At 27.1% G+C, this 14,889-nt stretch overlaps 2 protein-coding genes across 5 annotated transcripts in view; one reads left to right on the top strand and one right to left on the bottom strand.

The window, feature by feature from the left end:
• Window positions 1–783: 783 nt before the first annotated feature.
• LOC107436400 (cilia- and flagella-associated protein 298-A) lies at window positions 784–10,573 on the top strand (the record flags this gene model as incomplete). Its single annotated transcript, XM_043040386.2, is given in 5 exon segments — window positions 784–851; window positions 5,785–5,943; window positions 6,024–6,155; window positions 8,558–8,653; window positions 10,350–10,573. Coding segments are annotated over 5 exon segments (560 nt in total), but the record flags the coding sequence as incomplete, so codon positions are not given.
• Window positions 10,574–11,134: 561 nt separating this feature from the next.
• Window positions 11,135–14,889, bottom strand: part of LOC107436398 (dentin sialophosphoprotein) — a 36,115-nt gene continuing 32,360 nt past the window's right edge. For all 4 annotated transcript variants that reach the window (XM_043040383.2, XM_043040384.2, XM_043040385.2 and 1 more), the window contains 2 exons: window positions 13,772–13,951; window positions 11,135–12,284 (listed from right to left, as the gene is read on the bottom strand). In XM_043040383.2, coding sequence (XP_042896317.1) covers window positions 12,173–12,284; window positions 13,772–13,951 — 292 coding nt within the window. In that variant the 3' untranslated portion in view covers window positions 11,135–12,172. The remainder of the gene's footprint in view (window positions 12,285–13,771; window positions 13,952–14,889) is intronic.

A 14,889-nucleotide genomic window follows, 5' to 3' on the forward strand; every position in this document is an offset into this window, starting at 1 on the left:
TTTTTAACGTCTTCTATTTTTTAAAGCATTGAATATTTTTGGTGCATCATCATAGAAGATTTTGCCTTTACAAGGTATTTGTCCATCTTACATAAGTGCATAAAAAATTTGAACGTCTTACATGAAGAAACCTTACCTACGGTAAACACGTGGTTGCAGAGAAATGTGTTCTGAAAGGCGTTCCTTGGTTGTGTTCTGTTGTTCGAAAAGTTTCTGAACAATACTGGTAAATAGGGAAGCTAGATAATGGGGCAGATGTTGAAAATAATGAAAGATCTAGGAAGAAAAGTGAAACTGATTTTATTCTAAATGGCGTAATTTGAAGCTTTTTCCAAAATGCGAGAAATTTGCGAATTTTGAAATTGATTTATAAAATGCGCGAAATTCTCGCGGTAATCATTTTTTAATGCGAGAAAAGAAAAAAATATGCGAGATTTTCGCATTCTCGCGCTGTAGTGAAAACACTGCACCGGATATAGGTCAATATTTATATGCAATGTAAGTTAGCTGATGCTATATATGCTATTTCATTGCTGTAGTAGTATGCAATTATGCATTTGTAAATTATGTACTGATGTATACCTTTAACAGGGCATAGGTGCAAGATGGCACACATGTGCTGTTGTAGGTAATATAAATAAACTACTCAACTAATGACATGATTTACTGTTACATTAGTGTGAACATGAACTTATATATTTCTATTTAATGATATGTTGGATTTGTTTTTATGAACTAAAATATGAATATTATTTCGTTTAAATTTTACTATTTATTTTTTAGCACCTACAAAAAAGTACGCTGAAATTCTTACTAAAACAACAGCAGAAGCAAAAACTCGTATCTCCCAGGTACTAACTTATTCTATGTACTACTTTTTTTTAAGCATTTTTTTTTATAAAATACTATTTAAAAATATATTTATTAAACTGGAATATTTTTCTTGGATTTCATGTTTATTCTTAACATTTATTTTGTTCTGTTGTATAAAAGTTTAATAATCTATAAAAGGAACAATGTTTTTATTATTTGAAATTTAAACTTTTAAGCTTGAGATGAATGAAACTGGTGTGTAATAAAAAATAAATACTATAATACACTGAAATTCTTACTAAAACAACAGCTTTAGCAAAGATTGGTATACCCCAGGTACTAAATTATTCTATGTACATTTTTTTAAATATATTTTTATAAAATATATTTTATAAAATATTATTTAGTAAATATGAAAATTTTTCTTGCATTTCATGTTTATCTTAAGCAGTTATGTTGTTCGATTTCATAAAAGTTTAATAATCGTAAAAAGAAACAGTGTTTTTACTATTCAAAATTTAAACTTTTGAACTTGAGATTTGTGGATGAAAGTGGTATGTAATAAAAAATAAGTTTTGAATTAATTAGTCTTTAAAATTTATCTTATAAAACTTCTTCGAAATATTTTTTCCCGGGTTCTTATCAACCTTCTGATGGCTTTTGCAAATGGGCAAATGATTTTCCACTTCCATTTTTCAAATAGAGACTTGTTTTATTCAATCACTTTTGTTATATTCTTAAAAAAAAAAGCTATATTGCTCTGTTCTCAGCAATTCAAAACCAAATCAATTTTGCCATGCTGAGAGAGTTGCTAGTCAAACTGTACATTTTTACAAGCATGACCACCTCAGAGTTACCTAAGTAATAGCAACATTACACCCATGAACAGTACAATACAATGAAGAATGTTGTGAAACATAAATTTTTCTATCGTCTGTGTTAACTCCTACATGACATATTCCTTTCATGAATCTATCTTTGTTAATAATTCTTAAACAACATTGTTAACAGTGGCGCAAATCAAGTTTGATTAACCATAAAGATATCTTTATTTTTAAATAAATGTTACATTTCTTCATTTACTAAATCTCTCCATACAAATCTTCATTTACTAATCCTTTCAAATTTAAATTTTTATAGACTATTTTTCTGCTACCAACATAGGAGTTTATACATATATAAAGTTTTACGATAAGTGGCAAATTTTTTGTCTGCTATGCCTCTATATTTATTAATTGATAACAATAGTAACTCGATAAAATTAAAAGCTTATTACATTATACAGGCTGATTCTACTATCATGGGACAAACTTGGGGGGGCGGGGGTGAGCGCACTAAAACATGTATTTTTTAAAAAAAAAATTTGTATAAGAATGTAGAGTCTCAGATAACGTATTAAGGTATGAATGAATGCATAAAAAAAAAGACACAGAAAGAAAAATGTGTTAAGTAATGCAAAATGCTTCTTTGCAGAAATGTAATTCATATTCACAAATGTTAAAATTTAGACCACCAACAATAATACATGCTTAGAAGTGTTGTAGAATAGATTGACGAAAATGTTGGAAAATAGCAGATATTTCTCACACGCTTGCAGTCACAATGAATAGCTAAGCAATGTGGTTAGATCCTACATTTCTATATAAAAAAATAATTTAAAAATACATGTTTTAGTACACTTAACCACCACTTTTCCATGAATTTAATAACTTTAGAAAATTAGAAGTAAAGATTCATTAATTTTTTTTATAACTTTATCATACTTTAAAATTTATTTTTATTTAAATTAAATCTAATACATCTAAAATAAACATAATGCTTCAAATATCTAACTCATAAAAGATTGTTTATGTTTTTGAAATGAAGTGATTTGTTGCTCTGAATTTATAAATTTTTGTTAATCAATATACTAATTTTAGTTCCTCTCTTCCCAATTAAATATGAAATTTCAAGAAATCAACCAATAAATGATTGTGTATGTATTTTAGGAAAAAGATATAGTTTAATCGATGTTCTTAGCTTATATAGACATAAAAATTACACTAATTTTAAGTTTCTACTGTAATATTTTCCTAAAAAATATATATATTAAAACTAGCTTCTTAAATAATAAATTTTTTTTTTATAATTTTTTTTCCTTAAAGAAAAGGGTGGGATTTTGAAGATACATGAGATCAATTAGTATTTAAATATAAAAAAAAGACTTATTTTTCTTAAATCAAATGTTTAAACAATAGTATTTGTAAAAAAACCTCCGATTTTGAGATTTTCAAAAACTTGTTTTTCATCAGTTATGAGTGCTGAAACAGGAGAAAAATAATAATTGCTTATTTTTCTTATTGGATAGATTTCTAAAATGTGCAGATGATAGAAATTGTTTCCCCCTTCCAATAGCTTACATTTATTACTGGAATATATTTACATAAATGAACTGCTTTTTTTCTTTTTATTTCTGCATGAAAATTTCTTATTTAAATGATCAAAAGTGTGTTATGTAAATAATTTGATATATCTTTTGTCATTATCTTTAGAAAATTAATATTAATTATCTGTGTGTGCAATATTAGCATTGTGTGATATAAATATACAGGATTCCTATTCTTAAAAGCATTGTTAATTTATATTTAAAACCTATAGATATATTTCTTACAATTATCTTCATTCTATTTATTACATTATTTTGATGAATCTCTTATATTTATTATAGGAATAAAGGGTATTATAGGTTTATTATAGGTATAAGGTTTAAAACTCATTTTCTTGGACCTGAAACACTTATATATCACCTAGCAGTATAAATATGCTAACAGCATTGGTATTTTCAAAATATGCTAAATGAATTTTTTGTACACATTCGATAAAAGAATGAATTAATGAATGGATTTTCATTAAAAAAAAAAGTGTACTAAAACTGCTGATCTACACTGGTGTAAGAAATTAAGAAGATTTGCAGACTTGGTCAATTCCTCTAGAACTATTGGACTGATTTTAATGAAATTTGACCTGTACATACATTCATACAAAACAAATAACCAATCAAAAATTGTAATACACACGCATGATCGTGCGTAACACTCGTTGGAGCCGGAAGGTATAAAACAGCAGTTGCAGAATAAACAACAAAAAAATTTGTTAATTGGTGGTATGTTCCCCTCTTACATAGAATGATTTAATACTTGAAATAAGGCAGTTTATCATTTCCTGTGGCAAATGGTCTTACTCATTCAGCCACGCTGTTTTCATTCCCTGGATAGTTCTCGGTGGGGACAGCGAGCTGCTATTGCCCTCCCTAGAGCATCCCAGACATGCCATAGGGTTGAGGTCTGGAGATCTGGCTGGCCAATCAATCCAGCAAATATCCTCACTCTGTAGAAATTCATCGACCAGGAGAGCTCCTTGTGGCCTCGCTTTATCGCCATTGAAATGAACTCAGGGCCAACTGCACCCCTTAAAAAGCGAACATAGGGCTCCAAGACCTCATCCCTATACCTCACACTAGTCACAGAGCCTCTTTCAAAAACATGGAGAGGTGTGCGGCCATCCAACATGATGCCTGCCCAGACCATTAAGCCTGCTCTGCCATAATGGTCGATTTCTCAGACATTGAAGGGTAAATAGCAAATCCCTGGTTTGCTCCATATGAACGTATGGCAAGAATTGGTGTTTAGACTGAACCAGGACTCATCAGTGAAGAGAACGGTCGCCCCTTGATCCATACTCCAATCTCTACACCAGGGGTGGCGAACCTTTATGCACCAACGTGCCATTTTTTCTAAAAAATTGTTTAATGAGGTCATAGACGTGCCGTCAAATGATTTTGACTTCGCGATTATTGAGAAAATAATAATACAAAATAATATCAACTCAAAACTATATTTATTATTTAAAAAAAAAATAAAAACACACATTTTGCAATGTCTCAGTCATATGCGTAATTCAACCTAAAGTAACATCAGTATGACTTCTGTTGTTGCAGATTAGATGACAAATAACTTATATTAGGTTGTAAGATGTTAGTTTAAGCAGGACTGTTAATTTTTTTTTGCTAGTTATTTATTGTTCGCCTGTTTTTTATGGTTATTAATTGTTTTTTTTTTTGGCATTAATTGTTAATTTTTTTGTTAATTGTTCATTTATTATTTTTGTTTTTTGTGAATTCTAATTTAATTGTTAATATGCTTCACAGTGACCTTTGTGATCGGTGGCGTACCCAAGATATTGTGGCGCATGCCAAAAGTGGCACTCGTGCCATTGGTTTGCCACCCCTGCTCTACACCATGCTGCACAGACTTGTTCGTAGAAGCAAGCGGGGTGCAAACAGCAGGTGTTCTTGCAAGCAACCCTCTCTCATGAAATTGTTTGGAAACAGTCACCCTTGATACACGGGATCCTGTGGCTTCATACAAGTCACGAGAGAGTTGCAGCTGTAGCCCCCTTTGTTATAATGGACAATTGATCTTCTCTGGCTCTTGGACGATCTTGCCAGGCTTTCTCTCGGTGGATCCGATATCCTGGAACTGTTTCCATAAGTTACACAGGACGCTGGGCGTTAAATTGAACAGACTACAAATCTGGACCTGAGATTGGCCTGCTTCTAGCCTCTCCACCTCATTTCATCATCTAAACGTTGGTGGTTACTCATTTTTACAGTTACAATTGGAATTTAACCTATTGCTGCAAAATAACACCAAGAAATTCGTAGATGTGTGCTAGCGAACAAAATTTGTCTTAACTTGCGTGCACTTATAAAGCCTGTTTCTCTACTGGCTCCCCTCACACACACACATACAATCACCTATTTGATGTATAAGTTTTGCATTGTCGAGAAGCAGTGGTTTTACATTCAGTTCAGTTCTTTTTATGAAATTGGATAAAATATGCTAATTCTCTTAATTTATTTCACTAATGTATTAATAAGTAATGAAACTCTAAAGTTAAATGTTAATCGAATGCTATAAACTTATTAAACAGAAATTGGTGGAATCTGGAGTATGTTTATCATTAGAAGGCATAAAAGATACCTTAGAAATTCTAGAAGGAGCAGTTATGATTGTTTATCCTATGGGCCTTCCACCATATGAGATTGTACAGCAGGAGCTTGAAGGTAAAGAGGATTTGACTGGAACACAAGTAATTATAAAATTTTTGTATTATCTATTTCATTTTATAACATTATTAATAATAAATAACCAAAAATTTTTTGTAAATAGGCTAGCAAAGAAGTTTTGATAGACAATAAAGCTGAAATTTGGTGGGCGAACAAAAATTTAGACAAGGATAAAATTCTTAGCGATTATGTTGGCAAGAATGAAAAAAGTAAACTAGTAGTAAAGTTACAAAAAGTAAGTTTAATTTTTTAGTGACAAAACTACATTTTCTTTATGTGTTTAAAATATAAAATTTTTGTTAATAATATATTTTGATGTTTTTAACAGATTTACACAGCAATTCTATATTTGGACAATAAAAACATTTTTGTAGTACACTGCGGCAGAATTATACGACACACATTTAATTCTTAAAGAACTTATGAACTACTTAAGCTATTTATCTACCATTTAATTTTCCTGCTTGGTTACAAAATTGACTTTATAAATCTCATTTATTTATTTATTATTATTTATTTATTTGCAATTTATACATTATAGTTGTATGCTGCATATCATATTGAGTTTGTTGATCAAACTAATGCAATATTTATTTTTACAGACTTCTTTCAATTAAAAAGTAAAGTAGAAACAATGTAAAAAGTATGAATATGCAAGAACACAAATGCTAAACATTTTGGTAACATAAGTTTGGTATTTTCTAACATTTTAACTTACGTTTGTGCTAAGACAGAGAATTAAGTGTAAATATCCACGATGTATGTAACCTAGGGATGCTCAAAGAAATGATCCCTGTCATTCATTAAAATATTATAATTTAATGTTGTTATATCATGATTGAACCAGAGTACAGAAAATGTTAAATAAAATACAGAAATCTGCAATACGTTTTGATAAAATTATGTTGTATTGGAGCTACTAGATAATTATCAAAGTTGAAATTGAAAACGAAAATGCATTTTGACTTGGTATTTTTATGGTTTAATAAGAAAAAAATAAATTGCCTTTAATATACATTGAACTGCAATGTTTAAACTAGAAAATAAATTTCGTATATGGGATTAACGATTCATAAAAGCGAAAGTAAATTTTAAAAAAATTTAAAGAAAGGCAAATATGATTTAGATATTATGAAGATTTCTACAGACCATGCAATATCATTTTTTTAATCTCCCCCCCCTCATACGGTAATAAAATATATATTTCACTACCTTCTCATCAATGGTGGTCTCATCATTCTTATTTCATTCAAAAGAAATTCAAGATGTATAAAATTTATAGTGTGACATCAAAGGAAATAGCTGTTCAAGCAATTTATATAAACATTTTCCTATCAAATGACTCATTCTCAGTTGAATCTTTAATAAATATATATATATTTTTTAGAAGTACAAAAAATTTTAAATGTTAAAAGAAAAGCATCATAAATTTGGTTGCTTTATTGAGATTAACAATATGCAAATAGTAATTGAGAATGAAATAGGTCATTAAAATAATTCAAATTAATCACGCTTCTAAATACTAGCAAAGGGGACTATGTGGATTGGTTTTAAAAATGTAAAGATCACAGTATTAAGACATTGTTCTAGAGACTGTGCATTAATTGAAGTATCAAGTTTTGTGCTGCGACTCATTAAATTGCATATCTGAGTTTTTAAACTCTTGTACGCTTGGATTTCTTTCTTTCATAATATACAATAACAGGTTTTTTTTAATACAGAAAAACGATGGTTATGCAATGCCTGATCATATGACTCTACATTCCTTCCATTTCATCATTATTAAGGATAAAGGAGCATTTGAATGGGTTCAAAGATAATATCGAAAGGATTTTATTCGATGCCTTATTATTAGAAATGAATTGGATAAAATAACATCTGAATCTGATGATTTTGGTAGTAATGTACAGTGAGTAGAAATATATATATCACCCTGAATAACTTTTGTTCTAATGATCTGATTTTCACATACTAGGTGTCAATCTTAATGGTTCCTAGGGGCGACCTTAAATATGCTAATTATGAATTAAGTTACGAAATCGGACACAAAAAACGTACTTTCTATAAATAAACGTAATTCTTTTTACATATTTGGAATTTTAAAGTTCAAAATATGGTGGATGCAGAAGACATGTTAACTACATATATTGAGTGGTTTTTGTAAACAGAAGTAAGTTGCACAGTAACTGTCGTGATAACCAATCTTGTCTGTTAGAAAAGGACAATTAATCAGAAAACAAGAATGTATCAATTTTTTATCATGTTGTATTGTTATTTATGGTAGAAAAAGAAAACATAGGCGTTTGTATTGTTATTTATGGTAGAAAAAGAAAACATAGGCGTTAAAAAAGAGCAACTTTACAATAGTCACTATTTATGTTTTGTAATTTTACTCATCGTTTGATGTTCATTACCTAAAAACCGAGTTCAAAATATCCCCCATTTGACTTTTCGACACTGCCATGTTACAAAGAATATTGGATGATCAGGAGTACAACTGTATTTAGTTCCAAAATATAATTAATATTTTGATCTGGGTATCTGCTTTAAATTATTTTTATTCTTAAAGTAATTTCATTTTATTTGCTTTGTAATTTTTTTCCTTCTAATTATCTAATATAAAAAAACATTTTGCAGCAAGGACATGGAGCTCCTGGTAGAGAACCTATTTTAACTGAGCAACAGAAAAAACATTTGATGTTGGCTGAGTTTCAAAGAAGAGAAGAATTTAAAGTGAGGAAAAATTTACTATAAATTTTAAATTAGTCATTAAAATGCTTAAGAAGTATAATTACTTGAACTACAGAACTTGGTGATTTCATTAGTTGTATTTTATTGTTTGTTAAAATAACAAGTAATTTAACCAGCTGTTACAGTTGAAGCTTGTTAAGGTTTAAAGTTGTGAAACCATCTTCCAAGAGATCATTTCAATGAGATGTTCAATGTACAAAACGGAAAATCTTAATAACTTTTAATCTAATGATCAGATTGTCATATACTTCTTATCTGCGATCTTATTACAATGTAATATTAGCAGTTTTGTGGGATTACTTTAAATATACTAATTAATTTTTGAATTTTTTTTTTAAAATAAAGCTAATGTAAACAAAGTATAAGTAATAGCGCAAAAATGGACAAGTTACACTGAATTCATCCTTTCATTGTGATCCTTTCTTTTTCAGACAGAGCAAGAAATAATATAGGCCCAATTGAAATTTTTTTTTTTTTTGTGTATTTTGTCATAACTGTGAAACTATTTGAGGATTTAATAAAAATAAATATTTTCACACAATTTTACAATTTACTTATATGTTTATGCAAAGATAATTTCATGCAAAATATGATATTCTAATATTATTTATTACTTAATATAATGTTTCAAGCATTTTTGAATATGAAATTTTAAAGACTAATTTTACTAAGCAAAATACAAAATTTGAAGATAAGTTTTTGAGTAATTAATTAAAAAANCAAGTTATACTGAATTCATTGTGATCCTTTCTTTTTTAGACAGAGCAAGAAATAATTTTGTCATAACTGTGAAACTATTTGAGGATTTAATAAAAATAAATATTTGCACACAATTTTACAATTTACTTATATGTTTATGCAAAGATAATTTCATGCAAAATATGATATTCTAATATTATTTATCACTTAATATAATGTTTCAAGCATTTTTGAATATGAAATTTTAAATCATTTTAAAGACTAATTTTACTTAGCAAAATACAAAATTTGAAGATAAGTTTGTGAGCAATTAATTTAAAAAAAAAAAAATTCATTTAAGTATTAAGGGGTACAAAAAGTACTGTTTCATTTTTTATTTTGTGCACTGTACACTCTTATACTGTCTGTGCTCTTAAAACATTAATACAGAGGATATCGAATTGCTGTATAGGACCAGAATGTTGGATATCTTTATCATTAACTGACAAATCTGTCAACATGAGCATCAGGTCAATAATTGTCAAAAAACTGACTCATCCTATCCTAATAAACGTTTATAGATTAAATCTGGAATATTTGAATATTCATAAATTGCTTTTGCTATACTGGCATACAAAATTAATTTTGCCAGTTTAATTATTTAAGACTCAAATGTAAGACTATTTTTTGAAAGGGGTGGGGATTTTATGTTTAGGGGATTTAAATGCTGAATATAATTTTAAAATTAAATCATGCTTACAATGTATATTATATTACCATTAATTTTCATAATTTTGTTTTTCTTCTTGATGCAGCATTTTTGATGTTTTTTTTTTTTTAAATATAAAATCTTCCTTTTGTTACATGAGTCAGGAAAAATTTGATATTCTATACTATGCTTCATTTATAAATGCTATATAAATATGTATATGTGAATTTTAGCTAAATGAATTTAAAACATTGCCAAATGCCTAAAATAAATTCTTTTCCTACATTTTAGAGATTAGAAATTGATGATGATGATTCTCATCTAGATTCTCAATGGGCAGACAATAATGCCTTAAAGAAAAATTTTCTTGGATTAAACAAGATAAGATTTAAGTGATAGTAATTGTATCTTGTTAAATTGTGGACTATCTACTAATTTATATGTATGTATATATTATTAAATGCATTATAATTCAAGCTTGTCATAAATTGAATAAATATCAACATACTTTTCTTTCATTTATTTTCGTTACCATGAAATGAGAAATTTAAATATATTGTAAAAAATAAAATATTACAACAAAAGTGATTATCAATTAATTTTCTTAAAGACAAATTTTACTTTCATTTCCATTAAATTTAAATTATTTAATAAAAAGTATTTGGCCTCCTGATAAATCAAAAAATTTAAACAAGCATTGTAGCAAGTTTGCTTTTGTAGTTGTGCTCTATCACATTTTAATGTTAGAACTATCAATTCTAAAATACTAAGTCTAAAAATTATACAAAAATTATTCGGTAAGCAAGTCTCTCTAATTTTCTTTACGCCTGGTTTAGATATCTTTTATAAACTTGATATTTTACATATTTTAATTTATCTTATTGCTTGGGATTAACGCAAGATTAATTAGAAAAAAAATTAATTTTTGATATAAACACTGAGGGAAACTTTAAAAAAAAAACAAATGTTAAAAAACAGTGATTGTATAGTCTAACAATTTTTAATATTGTTTCAGATCTTAATTTGGTTTCTGTATCTCTCACACTAAAATAATAATAATATAACATAGAGAAAAAAACATCATAGATTATTCTTTATTGACTGTACAATTATTATGTTTGTTATGAAACATACACAAAATTATTTAACACTGTACAACTGTTTATAAAAACACTAATTTACACCACATTCAGGTTTGTAAAAAATACATTTTTAATTTACAGTTGCTAAAATAAATTAAAAAAAACAACAACATCCAATTGAATTTCAACCATTTCGGTATTTTGATCAAATTCTTTGTCATAGCTAAAGAGAGTCACTTAAGGATATGTTTAATTATTCATAAAAAATCAAATAGTTAAAAAATTTTTAGTCAGTATATAAGTGCACTGATAATTATAACAGCATTTATATTTAGCATCACAAAAAAAGAGGAGTTAAACCAAATTCAGTATAAATGGCATAGATTGCTATGAGTTTTAGTTTTATGATCTTAGTTCAGTGTATTTAGCCATATTTTGGCAAATAATAAATAAATTAAAAATGTTTTTGAAAGGCTTTCAAAACTTCATTAACTTGACTATATAATATTTAAAAAAAAAAGTCTTCAGAAATTTATCTTTATAATTTAAATTAACAATTTTTAAGTAAACAGTTTTTCTAAGATCAAATCTTGAGTTTCAAAATCAAATTAAAATCTAAAGCACAAAAAATAAATTCAGTTCGAATTTTAAATCTTTCAACTAATATATTTACAAAATTTTCATGATCCTTTACTCTTCAGTGCATGAAAAAAATTATATTTAATCAGCGTGAATGACACCCTTGTGAATCCATTATGAAATTTATATATTATATTAATAATATATGTTAGATATGAGATGGTTTTTAATTAAATTTATGTAAGTTTAAATTTCATTTATAAGCATGTATTTGTTCGTTTTTTCAAAATAGGATTTTTGTTTTTTCATGAAAGCATATTTTTATTAGATTAGAAGTAAATCATGGTGTTCTTTTTAATTTGCTGTTAATAAACACTTAAATGCATAATAATTATATTCTTGGCTACATAAATATTTAAAAATAAAAAGTATAGTAAATAAAAAAAAATCTAATTAATTTGAAAATAAAGTAAAAGCTCTACTCTCTCGACTGCTATTAAAAATTCTAAAATCTGAGCGAGGCTTGTATAAATCGGATGTATCATAGCTTTTGCTGCTTTTTGACCTGTAAAATATTAAGAAGAATTACATTTTTAATACTTTTTACCATAAATATAAAGCAATAATAATATATCCAACAAGTTTCTAATAAATGATCAAGACAACACACAATTGTTATTGAATTACAACATGCAAGCACTTAATTTAGATATAAGCATGAAATTCAAATAAAAATATCGAGAGATGTTTCTCTCTCACTAATAATATGAACAACAAAAAATATTAATACCATGATTTTAATTTGAAATAAAAAAAATTAATTTTTCCTAGTTCTGAATGTAAGAGTGAAAACTGTTTTTTTCTACTGTTCTTTACGTATGGGAGACAAAGTGGCCTCCAAGATCCACTTTCTATCTATCATGATGCCAATTCAGTGCTTTGTGTAAGATTAAGATGGATAGGAAAAATTCTTTTCTTTTTATACATAAAATTATCAGCATTCCTTTTAGTTTTTACATCACAAGCTTGCTATACTATTCATCCAATTTAGATGTGCTTTGTGTAATTTTTTAATAATTTTCTTTTCTCTTACTACTGACCCAGGCATCAAAATCTGAACTTTTAGTCCATATTTTTTATTATCCATATTGCAATATTTCTATATGTTATTTAATAGAGTCATGGGACTGCAATACCGTGGACAATTTCAAAACCTTTAAATTGCACTTAAAATTCCAATTTTATTGATTCAAAGAAATGCTGCAGAAGTAAGTAGATAGAGTTTATGATAAAGTGGACTTGGATTGTAAAGAACTGGTGAATTAGTGAAATTATATATTGCATGTTTAGTTTGGGAAGGCAGAGGAACATGTAGAACTGTGAAGTGGTTAGTTTGTGGTCAATAGGTCGTCTTGTGCTGTAGCATATATATGTTTATATCTTGTCTGTGTGTTTTAATGCAAGAATAACTAACAAATGTTGATGTGGCAAAAGTTTGTGTCTAACTAAATCAAAAAAAAAAGATTGTAAAGTATTTATAAAAAGGGCTTTTGTCAAACTGTTATTCAAAACAAAATATTTTATTCATATTCCAAAAGATATTTTTTTAAATGTGAAATAAATGTCATCAACAAGAACTTTTTTTATAGGTTGAAAATTGATTTCATTGATCTTTTATTCAAAATGAAACATTTCATTTATTTTCTTATCTTTTAAAAACTTTATATTTAATTGTATAAACAACAATCAGAACTTATACAAGATAAGAAAATTTGAAATGCAAACACTTACTAAAAAATAAGGGATTATTTACAAGGTAAAAAAAAATATATACTACACAACGGTAAAAAATAAATAAAACAAACATGCACTTTCAAAATATTAAATGTAATTCCTTAATTGAGATGTTAAAATTTATTTCCATAAAATGAAAATCTTGACAACAGTTATTCTTCCATGAAGCCATAGACATATGTAACAACATAAGTCTTTATTTAAATGTATCATTGATGTTAGTTAACACAGATGAAGTAAAAAGTTCTTAATACTTACGGAGAGGATGGTCCTTTATTGTCTTTAAGACAAAGCCTTTCTTCAAACTTGGAAAAACTCTCCACTGAATGCTGAATAGGTTCATCAGCCAATTGATTCTGAGAATTATTATTTGATGGCCTACCCCGCTTTCGTTTAATTTCAACATCATTTTTCTTGTTAGTTAATTGAGAAACAACCCTACAAAAAGACATTTCAAATTTATTTTTCATAATTGTCAGAAATAAATCAAATTAAATGCTAAAAAATGTGAAATAGAGTACAGAAATGTATATTAATAGAGAATAAAAATTTCTAAGTGTGTTTCAATGGTCAACATAAATTGTTTGATATTTCCATTCACTAAAATTCTATGCATACTATTTAATTTTATTCTAATTTCTTCCCTTCATAATTGATATTTAGCTATTTATTTGATTTATAATTTTTTTATTATATGTTTGACTACAATCATTTGAAAACACACATTGTACAGCTTTAATTCACCTTAAATTTGGTTTGCCACTGATTATTTTCATATTTTATTTCTGTTTTATTGTTTATCATTTAATCTCATGTTTTTAATGTTAAGAATCTTATTTATTAATTTGATTTAAATAAAATTTATATACAATTTGGTAATAAAATTGTGTTAGTTTCTGAGAAAATTTAAATTGCATTTTTGAAACTTTAACTTATCTCATGTGTAACCCATTTTTCATTCCCCCTAACAAAATAAGCATTTGGGATTTTGTAAGCATCTTATGAACATTAGCCTTTCTTTTTTAAAGCGTGGACCAAAAAAAAAAGTACGGTAGTTTAAAATTTGAAGGGGGAAAAAATAGGGAAACTCAAATGCAATCTGTTATTTGTTCTAGTTAAATAACAAATAACATGCATCTGATTGTGACAAATATCTTGCCAAGTTATAAAATAATAAAAATATTGAGAGAGAAATTATGCAGTTCATTATTTGTACAGGAATGTTATTGTAAATTAGGTCGACGTAATATAACATAATAGAAAAAGAAATAGTGTTTAAACTTTTTCTTTGTATGAGAATATTTTAAATTACTGGTTGACATTAAAAAAAGAATTTAAAAAAAAAAAAAAAAAAAAAAAAAAAAAAAAAAAAAAAA

Source organism: Parasteatoda tepidariorum, chromosome 9, assembly GCF_043381705.1.
Source record: "Parasteatoda tepidariorum isolate YZ-2023 chromosome 9, CAS_Ptep_4.0, whole genome shotgun sequence".
Taxonomy (NCBI): Eukaryota; Metazoa; Arthropoda; class Arachnida; order Araneae; family Theridiidae; genus Parasteatoda; species Parasteatoda tepidariorum.